The sequence below is a fragment of the Schistocerca serialis genome, chromosome 4, assembly GCF_023864345.2.
Source record: "Schistocerca serialis cubense isolate TAMUIC-IGC-003099 chromosome 4, iqSchSeri2.2, whole genome shotgun sequence".
Classification (NCBI taxonomy): Eukaryota; Metazoa; Arthropoda; class Insecta; order Orthoptera; family Acrididae; genus Schistocerca; species Schistocerca serialis.
In genome coordinates, this window is record NC_064641.1 from 592,429,560 (window position 1) to 592,456,335 (window position 26,776).

The 26,776-nt window shown below is 40.9% G+C and overlaps 1 protein-coding gene across 1 annotated transcript in view; it reads right to left on the reverse strand.

The window, feature by feature from the left end:
* LOC126475345 (sorting nexin-25) overlaps nucleotides 1-26,776 on the reverse strand; it is a 174,220-nt gene that overhangs the window by 25,186 nt on the left and 122,258 nt on the right. Inside the window, exons 15-16 of the mRNA XM_050103152.1 lie at nucleotides 12,049-12,182; nucleotides 2,926-3,204 (exon numbers count right to left, since the gene is read on the reverse strand). Coding sequence (XP_049959109.1) covers nucleotides 2,926-3,204; nucleotides 12,049-12,182 — 413 coding nt within the window. The remainder of the gene's footprint in view (nucleotides 1-2,925; nucleotides 3,205-12,048; nucleotides 12,183-26,776) is intronic.

Here is a 26,776-nt window from a genome sequence, read left to right on the forward strand (position 1 = left end):
CATCTCATGCTGCCAGCGCCTGTGGTGCCATCCACAGTGCTGTCACCACCCTTCTGGTCAGGCACTCGGGTGTGGGTGCCGGGCTTCAGACACCAGGGCAAATGGATCCCAACGGTCATCCAGCAACAGCTGAGATGCCGAGTGTTTACACTGGCAACAGGTCACTGCACAGTGACACACCACCAAAATCAGCTCTGTCTGTGGCATGGGGCCCAACCACCACTGCCTCTGGGCCCTCCGGTGGACACACATAATGGCAATGGCACCTTTTGTTTCTCTTCTACCAGACACTCTGCTATCTTCCCACTTCCTCAAGAGCTATTCCTGCACTCTGGTTCTAAGCCCTGTTTGCCAATTTTGGCCACACCCTCTTCTCCCTCTGTTTACAAGCTGCCGGAGGTGAACCAGGTGTTGGGAGATCAGGCTGTGGTACCAGCCCTGCTGGCACCACCCTCACCACTGCAGCTCCCTTCAATGCCAGGTCCCAATGTACCCATGAAGTCACCTCTGCTACCAGGGTCGAAGCCACCAAGGCTCTCACCAGGTGGGGATCTTCCGGCCGTTGCTCTGACTGGGAGCTGGTAAAACCAGAGGGTTCATTCAGTGCTTCTGAAGATGTCATCCTGGTTCGGAATGCTACCCAGGCGCTCAGCCACATGGTGTGAACTTGCTGAGACGAGGCTCACCATTTACCCATAGAAGAAGGGATGTGGTAACACACTGGACTGCCACCTAGACATTGGGCACCAGACAACATCTCTGAAATCGGCTGTCATCACACGACTGGCACATACAATGCAACAGTCACTCTGTGTCCACTATTGTAAAAGCAAGGCTGCCAGGGGGAGACACCGCACCCAGACGACCATGCATGATGGCTACACATGCGCCTCCCAGCACCATCTGTGACAAGCCATCGACAAATACGATCACCACCCGGCAATCACCCTCAGTCTGCTCTTGTTCATCATACTATTTACTACGCTAGCTACAACTTCACTGCATCTGTCTTACCACATGGCTACACCATACACTGTACCCATTGTGAACTACTGTCCTGTGACGTCATCAAATACAGGGTGGTCCCGAATTCATGGTACAAACTTTAATGGTAGGTGCAGGACATTGTAACAAGGATATATTGTATAGGAATGTATAGTCCCAGGTGACGCGGTGAGGCGTAAACAGGGGAAATAACGGCCGAAAGGAAAACGAAAGATTTTATTGAAATCGTTGTTGACAAGTGTCATGTTTACAGTAAGTGTTCAAAATTGCGTCCACCATGAGCGATACATGCTTGACAGCGTCGGTGCAGCGATTGGCGTACACGTTCAAAGATGCCTGGTATTTCACGCACACCTGCAGCAGCTACAGATATGCGAGCAACGAGATCCTCATCTGAGTCAACTGGAGTCTCATAAACAAGACTCTTAAGATGTCCCCATAAAAAGTAATCGAGGCAAGAGAAATCAGGAGATCGGGGTGGCCAAGGGACTGGTCCACCACGCCCAATCCATCTAGCACCAAACGTGGCATTCAGGTAATTCCGTACAGCAGTGCTGAAGTGTGCTGGCGCTCCATCGTGCTGAAACCACATGCGGTTACGAATGGCGAGCGGAACATCTTGCAGCAGTTCTGGTAACACTTCTTGCAGAAAAATAAGATAGCTTTCGCCACAGAGTCGCGTGGGTAGTAAGTATGGCCCAATCAAAAAGTCGTTCACAATACCAGCCCACACATTAATACCGAAACGTTGTTGATACGCATGTGGACGCGTTGCATGTGGATTATCTGTTGCCCACACATGGGAATTGTGCGCATTAAAGACACCCTCGCGTGAAAATGTCGCTTCATCTGTAAATAGCACATGACCTACGAAATCCGGCTGCAACGCACATTGCTGCAACAACCACTGGCAGAAGTTCACGCGAAGAGGATAATCTGCCGGATTCAATGCTTGTACTTTTTGAAAATGGAAGGGGTGTAAGCGATTTTCATTTAACACTCTGCATACAGTCTGATGACTCACATGTACGTCACGCGCAACAGTTCTTGTGCTTGACTCGGGTCTATCAGCCACTATGTTCAAGATGCGTTCTTCCAGTCTTGGAGTGCGTACAGCTCTTAATCGACCAGCGTCATGTCTGTTGACGTCGAACGTACCTGTTTCACAAAGTTGACGATGTAACCGTTGAAAAATTCTATGATCCGGCATTCGTCGATTAGGATACTCCGCGCGATACATTCGTAACGCAGCTCTGGCGTTACCATTTGCACGGCCGTACATGTAATGCATGTCTGCTTTTTCTGCATACGTAAAGTCACCCATCGTCTACGGCAGCACAATTGTGAATGGCGCTTGTCCCTACTGCGATACATCATGTTCATCTACTGCCCTCTACCGGCAGTGACACCAACCGATCACTCCATTTCTCTTTCCCCTGTTTACGCCTCACCGCGTCACCTGCGACTATACATTCCTATACAATAAATCCTTGTTACAATGTCCTGTACCTACCATTAAAGTTTGTACCATGAATTCGGGACCACCCTGTATATTTGTTTTGGAGGTGTTCTCTTATGTTTCTTATGTTGTGAGTTACAACTGGTGGTAGTTTCCTCACTCCCATTACAGTCATTATTACTGGTATTTAGTCAAGTCTAGCCACAACTCATTGCTCGACCTTGATCTAGCATTTTCAAGAAGCCATTTCTGTTCACCAATTGGCAAGATTACAAACAGGTTCAAAGTACATTACATATACAAAAATCACCATGAGACATTTACTAGCAGTTGTATTTTATTCCCTGGTGATGAGAACAACATTATGGTCCTTGAAAGCTTGAGATTAACTTTAATTTGATGTAACACATATTTTCTCGATCTGATCATTACAACAGTACTATTCTTGAAGCAGTACTTACCTATTAATGGATTTGTTGTAAGTAATTTGTACAAACATTATAAGTGTCTTGCGTAGCCAGCGAAACATTCCAGGGTCAAATAACTCCTCAAGTAGTCTGTAGAGTGGTTCAGCAATTCCGTCTAGAGCTGCTGTGTCTCCTATAGCCAATGGGCCAACTCCACGATTGGGCTGTCCATTTCCTACATCATTATCTAAAAGCAGTGTCACTTCTTCATCACCACTCTCACGTCCTGTTCCACCAGAAGCTGGAGTAGTTTCAGGGCTATGATCTGAACCACTGTAAACACATAACAGAAATAACACATTCAAAACATTATAACCCTCAGAAAATGCACTATGTATTTTTCAGTAGTAATCCTAGATCATTTACACAGTCCAGAAGATAACAAAAATACAGTAAAGTATGAGGGTTGGAACTTAAATAGTGGCAACTATTTATTCACAACCGATACAAAGGAGTTACATATTTGCACCTGTTACTATCCTTCAAAATAGTCACCAGCGTTGTGTAGAACCCATTGCCAGTGATATGGAAGGCACAGTATACCATTACCAGAACCTGTTCTGTTGTTGACGCGAATGGAGCAGTCTACTGCCTGTTGAAGCGAATGCCACGATGTGGTTCCTTCATCTTCGGAATCAAATCAAAGTCACAAGAACTTAAGTCCAGGGAATATGGTGGGTGGTACAGTACTTCCTAGTCTCATCGACCGAACAGAGCAGCCACAGCTTGCGCTGTATGTGCCTGCGCATTGTCATGCAAAATGGTGGGTGGGATGCACAGAAAGTGTCCTGCTTCTTTCACAAAGCTGGTTGCAGGTGATGCTCCAAACACAAACAGTAATACTGTGCATTGACGATCTGCCATGGAGGAACGTAATGCATCAGGATAACACCATCACAGTCGTACAAGAGAATCACCATAACTGTAGACCGCTCCACTTGCACCATCAACAGAACAGGCTCTGCTAACGGTATACTTCACCTTCCACATTGCTGGCAATGGGTCCTACACAATGCTGGTGACTACTTTGAAGGCTAGTAACAGGTGCAAACATGTAACTCTTATGTATCAGCTGTGAATAATTAGTTGCCACTATTTAAGTTCCAACCCTCGTATGTACTGCTTTGTGCTTTTGTCATGTAGAGGGCAAATCAATCAGGCAAAAGGAAATATGGATGTCAAAAAAATGAAATTGACAGAAAGTGCAAAATGCTAAGCAGAAATGGCTAGAAGGCAAATGCAAGGCCGAAGCGTGTATAACTACGGGAAAGATAGATATCATGTACAGGAAAATGAAAGAAATCTTTGGAGAAAAGAGAAGCAGCTGCACAAATATCAAGAGCTCAGACTGTAAACCAGTACTAAGCAAAGAAGGGAAAGCTGAAAGGTAGAAGGAGTGTACAGAGCAGCTGCAAAGGGGAAAAATTCATCAGAGCACTGAACACCTGTGCCGGAACTTGGCCCCTGGAGTAGATGACACTTCCTCAGAACTACTGATAGCCTTGGGAGAGCCAGCCATAACAAAATTATTCCACCCAATATGTAAGAGGTATTGTTGTTGTTGTGGTCTTCAGTCCAGAGACTGGTTTCATGCAGCTCTCCATGCTACTCTATCTTGTGCAAGCTTCTTCATCTCCCAGTACCTACTGCAACCTACATCCTTCTGAATCTGTTTAGTGTATTCATCTCTTGCTCTCCCTCTATGATTTTTACCCTCCACACTTCCCTCCAATACTAAATTGGTGATCCCTTGATGTCTCAGAATATGCCCTAGCAACCGATCCCTTCTTCTAGTCAAGTTGTGCCACAAACTTCTTTTCTCTCCAATTTTATTCAATACCTCCTCATTAGTTATGTGATCTAGCCATCTAATCTGCAGCATTCTTCTGTAACACAAACATTTCGAAAGCTTCTATTCTCTTCTTGACTAAACTATTTATCGTTCACGTTTCGCTTCCATACAAGGCTACACTACAAATACTTTCAGAAACGACTTCCAAGACAGGTGAAATACTCAGACTTCAAAAAGAATGTAATAATTCCAACTCCAAATAAAGCAAGTGCTGGCAGGTGTAAATTTTATCAAATTATCTGTTTAAAAAGTTTTGGCTGCAAAATACTGACATGAATTATTTATCGAAGAATGATAGAAGCGCTAGGAACTGGCCTCATTGCAGATCGGTTTGTGTTTCAGAAAAAAGTAGCTAAACGCAAGGTAGTACTGGCACTACAACTTCTCTTAGAAGATAGGTGAATGCAAGGCCAACTTGCATTTATAGCATTTTTAGACTTAGACAAAGCTTTTGGTAATGTTGACTGGAATACATTCTTTGAAACTCTGAAGACAGCAGGAGTAAAACACAGGGAGTGAAAGGTCACTTACAACTTGTACGGAAACCAGATGGCAATTATTCAAGTACAAGTTGAAGAAATAAAATCTTTGAAGTTTGCTGACAACACTGTAATTATGTCAGAGACAGTAAAGGACTTGGAAGAGCTGCTGAACATAATGGACATTGTCTTGAAAGTAGTAAATAAAATGAACATCAACAAAAGCAAAATAGGGGTAACGGAATGTAGTGAAATTAAATCAGGCAATGCCAATGGAATTACATTACAAACTGAGTCACTAAAAGTACCAGAGGAGTTTTGCTATTCCAGCAGTAAAGTAACTGATGATGGGCAAAGTAGGGAGGATATAAAATGTATACTGACAATGGAAAAAAGTGCTTCCGAGGAAGAGAAATTTATTAACATCAAACATAAAGTTAAGTGTTAGGTAGTCTTTTCTGAAAATATTTGTATTATGCGTACCCTAGTATGGAAGTAAAACATTGATGAAAAGGAGTTCAGACAAGAAGAGAACAGAAGCTTTGAAAATGTGGTGGTACAGAAGAATGCTGAAGATTAGCTAAGTAGATCATGTAACTAATGAGGAGGCAATGAATAGAATTGGGAGAGCTGTGGCACAACTTCACTAAAAGAAGCAATCGGTTGACAGCACACATTCAATTTAGTATTGGAGGGAAGTGTTGGAGTAAAAATTGTAGTGGGAGACCAAAAATGATGATAACAGTACACAGATTCAAATGGATGTAGGTTCCAGTTGTTATTCAGAGATGAATAGGCTTGTACACAATAGAGCAGCATGGAGAGCTACTTCAGACCAGTCCTCTGACTCAAGACAACACTAACCATCACCACCACCACCAACAACAACAACAACAACAACAACAACAACATGTGCTGAAAATTCAGCTTTACAGCTCAGATGACAGGAATTGTGGATCCTGTCAAGCTCCTATTTCTTCAGAATCTTGTTCTCGAGTCACAGTGTGTGGCCTCCTTTCTTTATTAGTGTCTGCTGTGCTCATGCATTGTCATATTGTACAAAATTTTCTCTGTGGAATATGTTGTTACAGAAAATGAAAATTTCAACGCAGATCTATGATATTTTAAGTCAAAGTTATTACAAATGTCCCCTCAATGGAATCATTAACATTTAAGAGACTGTTTCTGTTTTAAATTTAAACTAATGTTTAAAGAGTAAACCCTGTCATCTTCATATGGAATAAAACTGACAAGAACATTACTTTACTCTCAAAGCATTGAGTTTAAATTTGGAAATGGCTAAAATACTGCGAATCTTTTAGACATACATTACCAGAACAAATATGTATCATAATTTAACTTTGATTATGCTAACTTCATGATTGGCAGATGTCTAGGTGAACAGTGGAGATGCTGGTTCATAGACAACTTGCTATGTGCTCACGCAATCTACTATTGCACACACACTAAAAAGAAAGAAATGCTCTTGATCCCTTGCTTGCTTGGCCTCCTCACACCCTTTGGAGCCCATGCCACCCAGCAAAATACTGCTGCTTCTGCCTGCAGAACAAACAACACAGCAAGAAGATGGAGCTTAAGAAACAGCTGCAACTAGTTGATACCCAGCCCCTACCACTCAACTCACAAAGACGTCAATCACAAAGTTATTTTAATCAAAGTAAAGAATTACATTGTACTTGTATCTGACACTGAACAGGAACAACAGGGATGGCCTGGACAGTGACTATGAGACAGATCTGGGAGCAAATGGTAGTGGTAAATGGAGCCTGTGGTTATATTTGTACTTCTAATGTTATATCAAGTGGTCAACCAGTAAGACACAAGAGTCCATCACAAAAAATAAAATTATACAATTAAAATCAGATCCAACAAACGGATTCCAAATGAGGCTGAGAAACACTCTACAAGACATTAAACATACAATACAAAACAATAAAAAAAGGAAAACTGATACAAACAAATCCCAGTGCACTTTAGTTCCGATGCCAACCAAAGCTACATAAGAAAGATCTCCCCATCATAGCTATTATGAATTATAGAAATGCTACCACTTACCCACTTGCAAGATACATGTTGAAAATCTTATTACAAAAGTACTAATTACAAGAAGATAGAACTATAAGAAACACCACACAATTGATTCAGTACATAAAAGACATACAAGTTCCAGACACAGACACCCTCCTGTCATTTGATGTAGAGAATATGTAATTCAATATACCAATAACTGAAACAATAAACATCATATAACACAATCTTACGACACACAGTACACTTCCACATGAATACATCAAAGAAACAGTAAGGCTTCTACAGCTAACAACAGAAAAGAATTATTTTCTGTTCAATAATGAATTCTGTTTACAAAGGGAAGGATTACCAATGGGATCTCCAGTGTACGGAACCATAGCAAACATATTTATGAACCATGTAGAACAGATTATATTTAACAAAACAGCGCCAAATAGGTAAAAGATCCTATACTGGAATAGATATATGGATGATATCTTGGGCCTGATAGACGAACCAAACAAAACACACAGGCATAAATTCTGTTCATGATAAGATACATTTTACAATAGAAGAAGAGAAAAATAGACAGTTAAATTTCTTGGACAGCACCAGAAAGATTCAAAACAACAAACACACATTTGACATATACCAAAAAGCGACAACAACAGACTCAATTATACACGAGACATCACAACACCCCAATTCTCAAAACCAAGCAGCACTTAGATACATACTCCATAGACTAAACACAGTACCCATAGATACAGACAACTACAAAAAAGAAATGATTACTATAATACAAATAGCCACAAACAATGGAAACAAAGAGAACTTAGTAACAAAGCTTAACAAGAAAATCAAGAAACAGAAAAGAACAAACACCCTACTGTCACCAACAAAAGGACGAAATCATACACAAACAAATACACAAAATACAAGAATAGAAACAACACAAAAAGTGTGAAAGAAAAAGAAAGTAATAGATGATACACAATGACATGCAACCACAAATACACAAACAGGATATTCAATATATTCAAAAAACAAGGCATAAAAATAGCACACCAAACCAACAACTCAATTCAGAAATACTTCTCAAAACCAATAGGAAAAACTGATCTTTATCAGAAATAAGGAATATACCAACTGAAATGCAATACATGTGATGGAAGATACATAGGTTAAACCAGGAGGACATTTAACACCAGATACAAAGAACACACAAGAGCATGGAAATATAGGACAAATCATTCAACTTCTGCAGAACACTTACAACAACACCAACATAAAATTGCAACCAGAGACACAGACAGGGAAATCATAAGGACAAACAACAACAAAAAAAAACTTCCTCACCTTACAAGAAAACTACGACATCCAAAAAACCATAACAGAAAAGAAACAACTCATAAATGTTCAGATCAATTTGGCAAACCACACACTCTTTAAAATGACTGACCACTTAATATAACATTAAAAGCACAAATGTAACCACAGGCTCCATTTACCACTACCATTTCCTCCCAGTTCTGTTCCATAATCACTGTCCAGGCCATCCCTGTCATTCCCTCCACCCCCCTTGAAAAAACACCCCTCTCACAGCTCTGTCTACATACAAGACAACTTCACTACCTATCTCTCTCTCTCTCTCTCTCTCTCTCTCTCTCTCTCTCTCTCTCACACACACACACACACACACAATTGTTGCATAGGTAGCCAACACTCACAACATGAACGAAAACAAATGATTAAGCATAAACACTGTACCAATGATGAATGAAAAACAGTTAAGAAAGTCAATTATAAATAGTGCAGTGCAGGAAATAACGTAAAATGCCAAAAACTGCAGATGTGAAATGCAACCTGCCGACATCAACCACTGCTAGCAAGAGGGGATGGTGCAGACTATGTAAAGAAACGCCATAAGTAGCTTACAAACCAACTTCATAAAGAAAACGCTGTTTTTAACCAAAAGAATCAAATAAATGTACCAATGTGTGTATCCAATTTACAGAATAGCACAGGAGATGCTTTGTAAATAAAAGCAAAATGCGTCTGGTGTAATTCTTTTTAATTACATTGCAGTCAGCTCAAGACAGATAGCTTATAATAACAGATGAACTGAAAATGCATATTTCCAGTGCACTCCCGATTATTCATGTGTGGATTATCTGGTCTAGCAATTATTCATGTGCGCATACATTCTGATATTAATCAGCATGTAAGTGTCAACAAATCAAGTTAAAAGAAATATGCAAAACAGATTATGTAGAAACAAAAGAAAAATGTGTTGACATTAAAACAAAAATTAAAATTAATTGAACAGTTTGAAAATGGAAATGCAGACAGCTTGCGACATTAAAAAGAATAAGCATAAAATACAGAATTTAGTCAAGAAACACAATTCTAGTTCTGGACCATCTGCATGAAAAGATCTATATTTGAAGAATTAGATGCTGTTGTTTTGCAATGGTTAAGCAAAAAATGAGGAGAAGATATCATTGTTAGAGGCCACAATGTGTACCAAAAAAGCTAAATTTTTTCATCAAGCTCTAGGGTTAAAAGGAAAATTTAATGCCTCATGAGGGTGAGCCAACCTGATTCACACACACCAGATGATTCGTGAGCTTGCTGTGCTTAGTTCAAATGTTGCGGCAGCTGCTTCCTTCCAGGAAGAGTTTCATAAATTTGTGGTAGAAGAGAATTTCAAAACATACCAAATTAACAATGCAGTCTGTATTGGAAATGTCTATGAATCAGAACCTTGTTTTTGAGACTGAAGTTTGTGTTCCTGGATGTAAGTTGTCTAAAGAACACATTACAATTTTGTGCACCACTAATGCTTCTGGGAACCATAAAGTGAAACTACTAGTGACTGTCACATCAAAACACCTCTGAGCATTCAACGATATCAAATCTAACAACCTACCTGTTTATTATTACAATCAAAAAGGAACACGAATGCACAGTGAAATTTTCAAAAACTGATTCCACACACATTTTGTACTACATGTTCAGTGATTTCTACAGGACAAAAGATTGCCACAGATGGCTGTTCTATTGCTTGATAACACCCCTTTCACATCCCTATGAGACGATTCTCGTATCTGATGGTGGTCTCATCATAACTAAGCTTTTACCTCCTAACCTGAGTTCCATTATACAGCAAAAGGACCAAGGCATAATTGCATTGGTAATATAGTGCTACCGTGCTGGTCTAGTGAGAAAGCTAGTTGATGAGGAGGATTTTGTGGCATTCTGGAAGAAGTTGACAATTCTAGATGCCATACATAGGATTTCTAATGCCTGGAAAGAAGTCAAGCCACTTACACAAGTTCGATCAAGGAGGCAAATACTTCCAGGTACAGAAGAAAGTTATTTTCAAGGTTTCAGTGTTGAAGAAATAACAAATGTACAAATAGTGAATCTGGAAATGGGTTTAAATGGGTTTGAAGATGTTGATGAAGAAAATTTAAATAGTGGCTGCGGACAGATGTATGTGAAGCCGGCTTCCAGTACAGGAGTGATGCCAAAATTGTGACAGCTGCTTCACAACAAACAAAGAAGACTTCATGTAAAAGTGGGAAGGAAGACAGTGACTTCAGTCAGTCATTGTACCGCACTGCAATGTGTCGATACTCTTCTAGCTTATATGGGCCAGAAGGGGTTTCAGTGAAATGACATTATTGCTGGAAGAAAAGTTCTAAATGCCATGCAAAAGAAGTCAACTTCCCTCAACAGCAGAACACCATCACAGACTATTTTAAGAAATAAATATGCCTATGGCACCTAAACACAGAATTTGGATAAACTTTTGAACAAAGAATACGAGTTTGAAAATATCTCAATTATTCATATTTTTCGATTGTTGATGCATCTTCTTCCCCACATTACCATCAATAATCAGGAGTACACCATACTATTATCTCAACGGTACAGGTGGCTGTACATAGTAATTTCCTGTGATCAAAAGAGTACTGAGACAGACATTTCCTACGTCCCCAAAGGCTCTCCTTCATGATGGCTTTCACTGAACGCGTGTGAATGAACAAATGACTGAATTACACTTGTATAGAAGTATCAACAAACGATTACCTGTGAACAAATAACAGCATGAATTAGAAGATATGTATTATTGATCAATGGTTCAGTTACAGGTCATTTTCCTCAAAAGAAATATAAAGTGGATTGTTTGGAGGCTATTACATATCTTCAGCATTCCACAGACTTTAAAAAAATGAAGCCAATAATGATATACTAACGGTAATTTGGACAGCTACACAGACATAACAAAACTGGCAGTTAGGCATGGGGGTGTTTAAGCCTCCCGATACAGAGGCCAATTATTTAGACAAACTGTTTAAGCAGTAAGGAGAAATATCTGATAAATCAGTCATCCGTAAAAGTAATGGCAAAAAAAGACAGCTAAATATTTTTAAAGGGAATAATAGTGAAGAAGCACTAATAATTAGGTGACCACAGCTTGGACGGAAAACTTTTGAATGAGAATTACCTCATACAGTACAGGAATGAGAATGAAGATTTTTCTTTTCATGTCTTTTTACTTTTGGCTGTTGAACATGTTGTGAATAAAAGAAAGTTATCTATTGTATCTTCTGAACATAAAACCACTGATATATAAATAAATCAAGTTGGCCGTCTAGCCATACCCTGCAAAGATCACATCAAATGTACATTTCCTCCACTGTCCCAATGCAATAATTCAACTTACAAAATGTCCATACTACTTACATTTTGAACAATGTAGAAAGAGAAAATTTTGATCTTCTTGGAGATGGTGCGATATGCTTTAGATGTTCAGAGCTGGGGCTTAGGAACGCATATAGTGCCTCACTCTGGTTGAGTCTGTCATCCTCGAGGACAAACTATAAAATAATAAAATGAAAGATTATACTTACATTCTCTGTGGCAACAACAATAATCCAGAGTTAATTTTAATAGGGTACAAAGAAATTTTACAATGTAAGGCAGCAACTGAATAAGCCTCAAAAACGTGTATAAAGGGCGATTCAGTTGCCCCTATCGAAATTGTCTGATGCAGCCCAAAAACATGTGAAGACGTCGTAAGGTCGACATTCCCCTGCTAGCCTACTGAATGCTACTAATGTCCAGTAGGCCATCCTGCAAACGATTCTGAATATATCTGACAGATGGTATAGTCTGTTCACAAAAACATAAATCCTTTAACACCTTTATCTAGATCTGGCTACAATGTAACTACGTTAATACATCAAGCTGTAACTATGTTAACATGTTCGGTGAAACAAAGAGTGCAATTAACACTTAAAATGAGGTAACATTGATTTACATAGTGTATTAAACACTGGACTGTATGTCTCTAATCTATTTATAATACAAGCACGTTCCTAGCTGTGTAGCATAGCTCACGAGGTTAAGGGTTAGGCAAGCAATCAATGAAACGTGTTATCAATGACTCGAATCCTGCAGCGCTCAAAAATGTTTGCATTAGTAGATGTGTTAATACATAAGCACACATCAATGTTTGCCATATTCAGATAGGAAAACGGTGCTGTTATTGATATTGTGCCCTGCACACACAGCAAGGCCTGAATGTAATATCTGCCGTCAGTCATCATGTTTCCCACAGAGGAATACACTGACAAGCTCATTATTTATGGTGTAGCAAGAAAAATGTGTTTTGAGGCACTACGTCTGTATCAGGAACAGTATCCTCCAGACAGGCAATACCCAACTGCAAAGACATTCCACAATGTTGAAAGACACGTAAGGACAACAAGCGTGATTCAAAAAGTACCACCTGTACGAGGGAGGACAGTAAAATTTAGTGAAAATGAAGATGCCATTCTGGATACAGCTCATACTAACCCACTCATGAGTACAAGGGCAATTGACAACAGCTGAACACCAGCTAGTCATCCATATGGCAAGTATTGCATTCACACAAATATCACCCATACCATCTACAGCTACACCAAAAGCTCCGCAGTTAAGATTTTGAAGCATGAATGAATTTTTTCACTAGGTATTAGGAAATCTGGAAAATGATGTAGCACTCCTATCGCGCATCTTGTCCTCAGATGAACTGTGATTCCACAATAAAGGGGCCACCAATCGCCCCAACATACACTACTGGACTATTGACAAGCCTCACTGGGTGCGACAGGCACCCTATCAAGTACGATGGGCAGTGAATGTTTGGTATGGAATCTTGGGTGACCACCTTACCAGATCAGTTCTTTGAGAACCACTTGAGAGAGACATACTACCTGCACTTCCTGTGTCAGAACTCCCACTGCTGCTGGAGAATGTGCCATTGCAAGGTCGTTTAATAGTGTGGTTTGAACATGATGATGCTCTGCCACATTCAACTTCACTCATTCATAATGACGTGAATGAGGAACTTCCAGGAAAATTGATAGGAATAAGAGGATGCAATGCTTGGTCTGCCAGATCATGGATTTAAACCATTAGACTTATTCCCATTTGAAACAAATAGTTTATACTCAAGCACCCGAAAATCCCAGCCACCTCCAGCAATTCATCACAGAAACCTGCATATCAATAACACCAGGAATGCTTTGGCGGGCAACAAGATCTATTCAGCAGCAGGCCCAGATGTACATAAACCTAAATGGCTGTCGCTTAGAGCACTTGTTTACATGATAAACACTGTCAGTGCAGTTTTGAACCCATTATTTCTGTTCTATATTTGTCAGGCTTGCTAACAAATCTGTTATTCTTAGAGCCACAAACACTTTCATTCACACACAATTTGCAAGGAAAGAAGATATTTCTTGTACAATGTGTGTGTGTTAACAACTAAACAGACATAAAAAATAAATTGAATCCTTGCCCTGGATTCAAATGTCGTGCCTCACACACAAGACTGCTCTGCAACACTTGGTCTGCCTTTACCAACTATGCTACTGTTCAAGACAGCACAGCTGGTGCAGATTATAGCATGTATTAGTTTTAACACAGTCACAATACCGCCAGCATTTCAGTGTCATATTTTCTATGCAGCACACTTATGATTTGCTTTATTTAATAATAATATCACATTACGGATTCCTTTTATGGTGAAACAGTAAACAACAAGATACATGTTTTTATTTGCTGAGCATTTGTGCTTGCTGAGCATATCAGATGAACAAATGTTTTTGGAATGGATATAAAATTGTGGGTTGCATAAAAAGCAAATGAATAATAAATTCTAAACTAGTGTAACTTTGTCACTGTCACTAGCTGATAAAACTAGCCTTCTGTATTGAAACATTAATTGAAGGGATCAGAAGAAGAAATTGGCAGCCCACAAGAGTGTATTTTGAGTTATTGTAGAGTACAGCTTTGATTACATTCAGAGACAAGAACATAGATACAGAAAGAATTTACGTATGAGACAGTATTCCTAATGGTAAATATGAAACTACTACAGGGCAGCATGTGGTGCATTTGAAAATGTTATCAGAATAATCATTACTAAATTCAGGATTAGTACTTTCTACTGCAGATCCCTTCAGTTCATCTACCACTTTTAACTAATCAGAGATTTTCAACAACTGGTAAACCTACTGAGGTAATCCTTGATCCATAAACAACACTGCAAAAATTTCATTTACCTCGATGTCTCACTGACGTGTCATGGAAGTTATACTCAAACACGTCTCTCTACATATTAGTGTCTAGATTGTGAAGTATCGAGTGACATACTTTGAATGGAAAATACTGATTTCAGATTCAATTAATACCTTGTATTAAAGTTTTGCTCTTAAAAGGAGCTATCACCAAATGACATTTGGAACTAAATCAAATACCTCTAAAATTCACACAAAGTTGGTACACAAGATACTGTTCTACTCATACGTAATGTGTGTCTGTAGTCCTTTATGGATAAATATGTAAACATACCGAAACAAGGAAAAGCAGGAGATTGCACATATAAAAAAATGTTTCACATTCGCAAGCTTTCGAGCTGGCGGCTCCTCCTTCTGGCAGAAGGGTTGAAGAGGACGGGAGAGGGGTGAAGGAAACGAACTCGAGAGGTTTAGGAACATGGGTAGAATCTGGAAAAGTCAGCCAGAACCCTGGGTAATGGGGGACTTACCAAACGGGATGAGAAGGAAAGACTGATTGTTGGGGACTGCACTGCTTGAAATTTGAAAACCTGAGATCTTAAAGATGGAAGATAGGGTTATATGCAAGACAGACGTTACTGCTAAAACATTGTGCAAGAGTTAATAAGAGCCAAAATTGTGCATTGTATGTAACAGAGGTGGGAGGGGGACAGCAAAAAATAGGCAGGTCAAAAAACGACATCCTTCCTGCTCACCTTAGTGAACTTTATACTTACCAAAAACTGCTTCACCTTTGAGAGGCAGACATACAAACAGATCAGGGGTATGGCCACAGGAACCAGGATGGCTCCTTCCTATACCAACCTTTTCATGGGTTGCTTGGAGGGGGCTTTCCTGTCATCCATACGCCTTCAGCCCCTGGTTTGTTTTAGATACATTGATGACATCTTCAGCAAGTTAATTGTTGGATGTTTCCACCGGGCACGCAATTCTGCTGTGACAGTTCTAGTCATTCAAAGATTATCGACGGTCAATAGCACGTAAACACCCAGATCAGGCAATACTAGTTTGAGGTGACCTGCTGAGTGTAGACTGGAACATCTATGGATTCAATGTGGGTCAGTCATGCGAAATACTTTTGAACATGTTTTCTGAAAACATGTCTTGAGCAGCTAGCTCAGGAGACCAGATGCAAGGGAAAAATCTTAGACCATGTAGCTACAAATAGGCCAGACCTTATCGACAATGTCAGTATATAAACAGAAATTAGCAATCATGATGTCATTATAGCAACTATGATTAAAAAGTTAATAAATCAGCCAAGAAGGCTAGGAGAGTGTTTCTGCTAGGTAGAGCAGAGAAGCAGTTATTAACATCTCACTTAGTTAACTGGCATCCCTTAGTTCCAGTAGGATGGGTGTAAAGGAATTAAGGGTAAAGTTTATTGTGAATTGTGGCCTGGAGAGGTATGTGCCTAGTAAGTGGATAAAGGATGACAAAGATCCACCACGGTTCAGTAATGAAATTCAGTGAATGCTTAGGAAACAGAGGCTGTTGCACTCTTGGCTCAAAAGGAAACACATAAATGATGATAAGCAAATGTAAGTAGAAATTCTTGTGACTGTGAAAAGACCTATGTGTGAAGCATACAACAACTACTGTCACACCTTAGCAAAAAATCTAGGCAGAAAACCCGAGAAAACTCTAGTCATATTGTCAAGCAGAAGAAGGTGTAAGTACATGAATAACAAACACTAACTTCACTTAACTAAGGTTTATTCAACACTTGCACATACGAAAGTGTGGAGCAAACTGCCTCCGGCCACAACACATATGGTATATATACGCCTACAGAACATTCCAGTACCATGATTCTTGCTATTTGTGTATACTTCTAGAATGTACTCAAACCCAATATAGAAATTAAAATTTTACAGTTCAGGTGAGTTTAGAACTCATGACCCTCCATGCAACAGTCTAGTATCATAACCACTATACTACAGCCACTGTGCTACTCAGCTTCTTCTGCGACATTGCTCCCTCCTTGAGAGAACAGCATCTCAGTGTTACGTCCCTCTAGTCCGGGAACAAGTCATCGGCCCTGCATAATCCGACTCCCAATGACTGATGTTCACACTGGCAGTGATCTTCTTAGAACTTCCCTTGCCACTACGTTCTTCGTCACCTTTCCGCTCGTCGTTGGAGCTTCGAATTTACCCTCGGTTGCAGGATCCTTTAGGGCTTCATTAGAAGGACATGGACCATATCTCTAATCTTTCATTGTCTTGTGTCAGGGTCGAAATCTTCAACTTCATAAGTAACATCAGATAACTGTCTTATAACCGTATAAGGTCCAAAGTAGCACCTGAGGAACTTCTCAGAGATACCAACCTTCTGAACAGGAGTGAAGTTCCAGACAAGGTCACAAGGCTGGTAAACAACAGGGTGGTGGCTCGTGTCGTACCTTCGACGATCATTTTCTTGAGCCTGCAGCGTGCGGAGTCGAGCTAACTGCTGAGTTTCCTCAGCCCTCGTTAACACCTGGCCGATGTAGTCGTCGTCCACATCATCAGGATGTAATGGAAACACAGCGTCCATCATCGTCGTCACCTCACACCCATGCACCAGGAGAAATGGTGTAAATCCTGTGGTGTCTTGTTTGGCGGTGTTGTAGGCAAATGTCACGAAAGGTAGCACCTCATCCTAGTTGCTCTGCTCAACATTGACAAACACTGATAGCATGTCGGCCAAGGTCTTATTAAGGCGTTCAGTAAGCCCATGAGTTTGCGGATGGCAGGCAGTCGTCATGTGATGAGTACTGTTGCACCAATGGTTTATCTCTGTCACAAGAATCGATTGAAAAACTTTCCCTCGATCTGTAATTAATGACCTTGGGGCACCATGTTTTAATACAATGTCTTCTACGATGAGTTTGGCTATCTCGAATACTTCAGCTGTTTTCACAGATTTTGTAATGGCATAGCATGTCAGATAATCAGTGCAAACAATAATCCATCTATTGCCACTAGCAGACGTTGGAAATTGTCCAAGGAGGTCAATCCCAACGCGCTGGAAAGGTGTTTCAGCTTGTGGAACTGGTATGAGTTGGCCAGGTGGTTTCTGAGGAACTGCCTCTCTCCACTGGCACTCTCGACAGTGCAACACATAGTGACGGACACTCCTAAATAAACCAGGCCAGAAAAATCTCTTGTGGATCCTATCATATGTCTTAATAAATCCTAAATGTCTGACCTCAGGTGTGTCACGGAATTTCTGTAGAACATATAAGCGCATGTTTTTAGGAATCACTGGTAGTCAGCTCTTTCCAGACGGATCAATGTTTTTCTTGAAAAGCAATCCATTAACTACCTTAAATTGTCCTTTCACATCTTTTGACCAATTTAAGGCAAGCATAATTTGAGATATGCTTGGCGTCCTTCTTCTGCTCAGCAGCGATGTCCTGGAGTGAAGCAAGACAGTCACTATCTTCATAAAAGTCTTGATGGTCTTGCACAGGGTTCCTTGAGAGACAGTCAACATCTCGGTGTTTTCTTCCATGTCTGTACACTGTGGTAATGTCATACTCTTGAAGACCTAGTGCCCACCTGGTGAGTTGTCCTGTTGGATCCTTAAGACATGTCAACCAGCAAAGTGAATGATGGTTTGTAACAACTGTGAATGGCCTTCCATAGAGATACTGTCGAAATTTACACATGGCCCAGATCACAGCAAGACATTCTCTTACTGTAGTTGAGTAGTTTCTCTTGGCTTTTGTAAGTGTCCTAGAAGCATAGAACAACACCGATCCCATACCCATGGCATCTGTGTATAGTTCTGTAGGTTCTCTCTCATCATACAGACCAAGTACGGGTCAGTCATCAGAGATTTTTACAGCACATCGAAAGAATCTTGTTGAGCACCACCCCAGATAAATTTAGCATCAGATTTTAACAACTCTTGGAGTGGCTTGGCTTTGATACAAAAGTCTTTGATAAAACGATGGTAATGAAAACATAATCCAAGGAAGCTTCTCACATCTCTAATACTTTTAGGAATAGGAAATTCCGTTATAGATCTCACCTTTTCTGGGTCTGGCCACACACCTTAGTTTGACACAAGGTGTCCAAGTATTTTGATTTTTTTTGCTCCAAAGAGACACTTTATTGGATTAAGTTTCAGCCCGCCTTGTTGGAGATACTTAAGAACGGCCCTCAGTCTTCTTATGCATTCATCAAATGTCTCTGAGAACATTATAATTTCATCTAAATAACAAAGACACATTGTCCACTTCAGGTGACTTAGAACATTATCCATCATCCGTTCAAAAGTTGCTGGTGCATTACACAAACCAAATGGCATTACCTTAAACTCATACAGGCCCTCAGGGGGGATGAATGCAATTTTCTCACGATCAGCCTCATCTACTTCAATCTGCCAGTATTCCGAGTACATGTCCATGACTGAGAAAAACTTAGCCCACTTCAGACAATCTAGTTTATCATCAATTTGTGGAAGAGGGTAAACGTCCTTTTTATTTATCTTGTTAAGCTTCCTGTAATCGAGATAAAAGCACCAACTGTCATCCTTCTTCCTTGTGAGGACCACGGGTGACAACCACAGGCTCTGCGAAGGCATCATTTTCTCTACCTCGTTGCAAATTATTCGAAGTTCTGTTGCTGACACACGGTATGATCTCTGGCTTGTTGGTTGATGGTCTCCAGTGCTAATCCAGTAACTTCACTGTCGATTTGTCTCATTTGCTCTTCACCTGTGGACTGAAGCATTCAGAGAACTTTTGAAGAATGGCAAGTAGCTTCTTCTGTTGTTCCTTAGTGAGATTTGGTGATTGTCGAGCTAGAAGACCTTGTCTCGTAGTGGCAGCACTAATTTCACCCACAGACTCGACATGGGAGGTCTCTACGATGCTCAGCTGTTCTGCAATTAATGGCTCAGTGTTTGCTACGCACATGCATCTTGGAAGGATCTGTGGTTCTCGGCGACAGTTAACTATCCCGAATTTGCCGAATCCATTCTTAAAAATGACGACAGAGGCTGGGATGACCCTGTAATTCTTCAGTGGCATGCTTCTCTTACATTCCACTACAAGATCCATGGGTCGATGCACTGACTGCACGAATAATCACTTCATTCAGCACACATAGTCTCCACACACTTGGATGTGAATCTTCAAGTCCACAGTATCTCATCTCGCCTAGCATAATCTTCGTGCGATCACAATTTATAATTGCTTGAGAAGCTTTCAAAAAGTCCCATCCGAGAATGATGTCATGACTACACTCTTGTAAGATGATAAATTCTAAGGACTGTGTATGGCCACTTATACCCACATGAATGACACATCTTCCTGCAGGTTTTACATATTTCCCATTAGCGACCTTCAGCAGAGATGTTTTGACATCGACAAATACGGTTTTCTGCAACTGGCGACGGCACTTCTCCGAAATGACTGAATATGATGCTCCAGAGTCCCCAAGAGCTTGGGCTGGTAAGCCATCCATGAGGATATTGACATAGTTTCCTTTCATTTTTGTAGTGATCGACGGCGGAAGATTTTTCTCTCCGGTGGCCTCTCCTCCAAGGAAGGTCGCACCCTTTCCTTTTCCAGGTTGCAGCAGCTAGGTGATCGGCTGGAGCTTCTAAACGGCGTGTTGCGGAGCGTCCTCCCCAGTGGCTAGCTTGCGGCGATGGTGACCTACGTCTTCTTGTTCACCTTCTTTGTCCCAGAGTTTGTGTCGGCTAAGATCGTTCTGCTGTCTTCTAGCGCACTCGTCATCAAATATCCGCCACCTTGATTGACTATAGCGCACCACATGTCCCAGTTGTCTGCAGTGGAAACATACTGGTTGGTTATTCTGAGTCCTCAGACGTCAGTCTTCCTTGGTGTCCAAACAGGTTCCTCATGTGGCATTGTAGGAATGTAACTTTGCCTGGGTCTTGACTTTTTTACCATTTTAAAAGGAAATGAAAGATGAGAGATTGGGTTCAATGTCTGTTCCATTTCCTCCCTTATGACCTCTTGAAGTGTCTCGGTTTTTTGCTCACCATGCAATCCAAGTGCCTTCTGAACTTCCTCTCTCACTATCTGATGAACACTCATGAAATCAGTTTCTTCCTCCATCACAGACATCAATACAATGTTTTTAAGGTGTTCAAATTTCTTGCATGTAATTCTTCTTTAATGCATTGTCTCGATATACTGGCACCATTTTATGAAGTCATCTGCGGTCGAAACATCCTTCAGGAGTAGGGCTTGAGACATGTCCTCAGTAACACCCTTCATGAGATGTGCAACCGTATCTTCCTCCTTTATTCTAGGATCCACTATGCAAAAAAATACATTAGCCAAACACACGTGTCATCCCGTTTGTTAAATCTGTCTATACACTCATATACCTTCAGCCACTTGTTTGGATCTTGGCCATCGTCACAAGAGAACCCGGAAGGATGCCTCATGTGGTGGCACACAGTTGCTGTCATCGTAACGTCGTCGTCTTCTTCTGTCTCCGACAGATTGCGATCTGTTGAATATGACTGGAACTCGGGTTTCTCGCCACTTAAACGGCGGCTCTGTCGTGGCCTGATGGGAGCCACTGTGTCGTCAATGTGTGGTAATACAAGTTCCAATACCCAGCGTCTCCACCAGAATAATGTCACATAGAAGAAGGTGTAAGTAGATCAATGACAGACACTAACTTCACTTAAAGACGGTTTATTCAGCAGTTGCACATACAAGAGCACGGAGCGAACTGCCTCTGGCCAGAACACATACGGTATGTATACAACTACAGAACATTCCAGTACAATGATTCTTGCCATTTGTGGATACTTCTAGAATGTACTCGAACCGAATATAGAAATTAAAATTTTACAGTTCAGGTGAGTTTTAAACTAATGACCCTCCATGCAACAGCCTTGAACTTCTGTCGTCGTGTGTTGCCACAATACTTGTGCAGTTCCACCTGGAATCACTACACTACAGGGACTATGCTACTCAGCTTCCTCTGCGACAATATGTATAGTTGCTAAGCAGGTCTAAGCTTCCATTCAGTCTCTTGTTGAGGAGTCTGGTGCGGCATTTGAAGATTGAAGATAGCAAAACGAGAGCAAAAGTTTTAAATTCCATGTTCAAGAAATCATTTACAGGAGAATCATACAAACATACGTCATTTGACCATTCGACAGACTCCTGTATGGACAACACAGTAATAAGCATACCTGGCATAGAGAAACAACTGAAAGATTTGAAAACAAATGAATCTACAGGTCTGGATGGAATCCCAGTTCGATTTTACAGCACGGCACTGGCCCCTTACCTAACTTGCATTATCAAGAAACTCTCGCCCAGCACCAAGTCCCAAGCAGGTGGAAAAAAGCATAGGTGTCTCTTATACTTCTAGATGTCCCAAAAGCATTTGACACGGTTCCCCATTACAGGCTGTTAACGTAGGTATGAGCATATGGAGTTCACAGATACACGAGTAGTTTGAAGACTTCTTAATTAATAGAAGCCAGTATGTTGTCCTCGATGGTGAGTATTCATCAGAGACAAGGGTATCATCAGGAGTTCCCCAGGGACCGCTGTTGTTCTCTGTATACATAAATAATTTGGTGAACAGGGTGTGCTGCAATCTGCAGTTGTTTGCTGTTGGTACCACGGTGCACAGTAAGGTGTCAGATTTGAATGACTGTAGGAAGGTACAAGATGACTTAGACATAATTTTACAGTTGATGTGATGAATGACAGCTAGCCCTAAATGTGGAAAAATGTAAGTTAATGCAGATGACTAGGAAGATCAAACCTGTAATGTTCAGACACAGTATTGAGAATGTCCTGTTTGACACAGCCAAATTGTTTAAATATCTGGACATAACATTGCAAAGCAAGTAGGGAAGGTTAATGGTCAATTTTGGTTTGTTGTTGTTGTTGTTGTTGTTGTTGTGGTCTTCAGTCCTGAGACTTGTTTGATGCAGCTCTCCATGCTACTCTATCCTGTGCAAGCTTTTTCATCTCCCAATACCTACTGCAACCTACATCCATCTGAATCTGCTTAGTGTATTCATCTCTTGGTCTCCCTCTACGATTTTTACCCTCCACGGTGCCCTCCAATACTAAATTGGTGATCCCTTGATGCCTCAGAACATGTCCTACCAACCGATCCCTTCTTCTGGTCAAGTTGTGCCACAAACTTCTCTTCTCCCCAATCCTATTCAATACTTCGTCATTAGTTATGTGATCTACCCATCTAATCTTCAGCATTCTTCTGTAGCACCACATTTCGAAAGCTTCTATTCTCTTCTTGTCCAAACTATTTATCGTCCATGTTTCACTTCCATACATGGCTACACTCCATACAAATACTTTCAGAAATGACTTCCTGACACTTAAATCTAGACTCGATGTTAACAAATTTCTCTTCTTCAGAAACGCTTTCCTTGCCATTGCCAGTCTACATTTTATATCCTCTCTACTTCGACCATCATCAGTTATTTTGCTCCCCAAATAGCAAAACTCCTTTACTACTTTAAGTGTCTCATTTCCTAATCTAATTCCCTCAGCATCACCCGACTGAATTAGACTACATTCCATTATCCTTGTTCTGCTTTTGTTGATGTTCATCTTATATCCTCCTTTCAAGACACTGTCCATTCCATTCAACTGCTCTTCCAAGTCCTTTGCTGTCTCTGACAGAATTACAATGGCATCGGCGAATTACAATGTCATCGGCGAACCTCAAAGTTTTTATTTCTTCTCCATGAATTTTAATACCTACTCCGAATTTTTCTTTTGTTTCCTTTACTGCTTGCTCAATATACAGATTAAACAACATCGGGGAGAGGCTACAACCCTGTCTCACTCCCTTCCCAACCACTGCTTCCCTTTCATGCCCCTCGACTCTTATAACTGCCATCTGGTTTCTGTACAAATTGTAAATAGCCTTTCGCTCCCTGTATTTTACCCCTGGCACCTTTAGAATTTGAAAGAGAGTATTCCAGTCAACATTGTCAAAAGCTTTCTCTAAGTCTACAAATGCTAGAAACGTAGGTTTGCCTTTCCTTAATCTTTCTTCAAAGATAAGTCGTAAGGTCAGTATTGCCTCACGTGTTCCAGTGTTTCTACGGAATCCAAACTGATCTTTCCCGAGGTTGGCTTCTACTAGTTTTTCCATTCATCTGTAAAGAATTCGTGTTAGTATTTTGCAGCTGTGACTTATTAAACTGATAGTTCGGTAATTTTCACATCTGTCAACACCTGCTTTCTTTGGGATTGGAATTATTATATTCTTCTTGAAGTCTGAGGGTATTTCGCCTGTTTCATACATCTTGCTCACCAGATGGTAGAGTTTTGTCAGGACTGGCTCTCCCAAGGCCGTCAGTAGTTCCAATGGAATGTTGTCCACTCCGGGGGCCTTGTTTCGACTCAGGTCTTTCAGTGCTCTGTCAAACTCTTCACACAGTATCATATCTCCCATTTCATCTTCATCTACATCCTCTTCCATTTCCATAATATTGTCCTCAAGTACATCGCCCTTGTATAGACCCTCTATATACTCCTTCCACCTTTCTGCTTTCCCTTCTTTGCTTAGAACTGGGTTTCCATCTGAGCTCTTGATATTCATACAAGTCGTTCTCTTATCTCCAAAGGTCTCTTTAATTTTCCTGTAGGCAGTATCTATCTTACCCCTAGTGAGATAGGCCTCTACATCCTTACATTTGTCCTCTAGCCATCCCTGCTTAGCCATTTTGCACTTCCTGTCGATATCATTTTTGAGACGTTTGTATTCCTTTTTGCCTGCTTCATTTACTGCATTTTTATATTTTCTCCTTTCATCAATTAAATTCAATATTTCTTCTGTTACCCAAGGATTTCTACTAGCCCTCGTCTTTTTACCTACTTGATCCTCTGCTGCCTTCGCTACTTCATCCCTCAAAGCTACCCATTCTTCTTCTACTGTATTTCTTTCCCCCATTCCTGTCAATTGTTCCCTTATGCTCTCCCTGAAACTCTGTACAACCTCTGGTTCTTTCAGTTTATCCAGGTCCCATCTCCTTAAATTCCCACCTTTTTGCAGTTTCTTCAGTTTTAATCTACAGGTCATAACCAATAGATTGTGGTCAGAGTCCACATCTGCCCCTGGAAATGTCTTACAATTTAAAACCTGGTTCCTAAATCTCTGTCTTACCATTATATAATCTATCTGATACCTTTTAGTATCTCCAGGGTTCTTCCATGTATACAACCTTCTTTCATGATTCTTAAACCAAGTGTTAGCTATGATTATGTTGTGCTCTGTGCAAAATTCTACCAGACGGCTTCCTCTTTCATTTCTTTCCCCCAATCCATATTCACCTACTATGTTTCCTTCTCTCCCTTTTCCTACACTCGAATTCCAGTCACCCATGACTATTATATTTTCGTCTACCTTCACAATCTGAATAATTTCTTTTATTTCATCATACATTTCTTCAATTTCTTCGTCATCTGCAGAGCTAGTTGGCATATAAACTTGTACTACTGTAGTAGGTGTGGGCTTCGTATCTATCTTGGCCACAATAATGCGTTCACTATGCTGTTTGTAGTAGCTTACCCGCATTCCTATTTTCCTATTCATTATTAAACCTACTCCTGCATTACCCCTATTTGATTTTGTGTTTATAACCCTGTAGTCACCTGACCAGAAGTCTTGTTCCTCCTGCCACCAAACTTCACTAATTCCCACTATATCTAACTTCAACCTATCCATTTCCCTTTTTAAATTTTCTAACCTACCTACCCGATTAAGGGATCTGACATTCCATGCTCCGATCCGTAGAATGCCAGTTTTCTTTCTCCTGATAACGACATCCTCTTGAGTAGTCCCCGCCCGGAGATCTGAATGGGGGAATATTTTACCTCCGGAATATTTTACCCAAGAGGACGCCATCATCATTTAATCATACAGTAAAGCTGCATGCCCTCGGGAAAAATTACGGCTGTAGTTTCCCCTTGCTTTCAGCCGTTCGCAGTACCAGCACAGCAAGGCCGTTTTGGTTATTGTTACAAGGCCAGATCAGTCAATCATCCAGACTGTTGCCCTTGCAACTACTGAAAAGGCTGCTGCCCCTCTTCAGGAACCACACATTTGTCTGGCCTCTCAACAGATACCTCTCCGTTGTGGTTGCACCTATGGTACGGCTATCTGTATCGCTGAGGCACGCAAGCCTCCCCACCAACGGCAAGGTCCATGGTTCATGGGGGGGGGGGGGGGGATTTTGGTTTATTGGGAGAATTTTAGGAAAGAGTGATTCACCTGTAAAGAAGACCACATATAGGATGCTGGCCTGACTTATTCTTGGTTACTGCTTGAGTGTTTGGAATCCATATCAGGTTGGATTGAGGAATATATTGAAGCAATTCAGAGGTGAGCTGCTAGATTTGTTACCAGCAGGTTCGAACAAGTAAGTGTTATGGAGATGTTTGGGGAACTCAAATGGGAATCCCTGGAGGGAAGCGACATTCTTTTCGAGAAACACTATAGAGAAAATTTAGAGAGCCAGCATTTGAAGCTGACTGCCAAATGATTCTACTGCTGCCAACATACACTGTGCGTAAGGACCACATGAAGGTAAGATAGGTGAAATTAGGGCTCATACAGAGGCATACAGTTGTTTTTCTCTCACTCTATTTGTGAATGGAACAGGAAAGGAAATGACACGTATTGGTATAGGTTACCCTCTGCCATGCACAGCATGGTGGCTTGCGAAGTATCTATGTAGCTGCAGATGTAGATATGGACTCACAGTGACGCTGACCTGTTAAAATTCCTGGAACCTCCAAATACAGTCTCCCAATTAAACTTCACATGGTCCTATTCCGAATCCCATGCCACTTTCCTTGAAGTTGA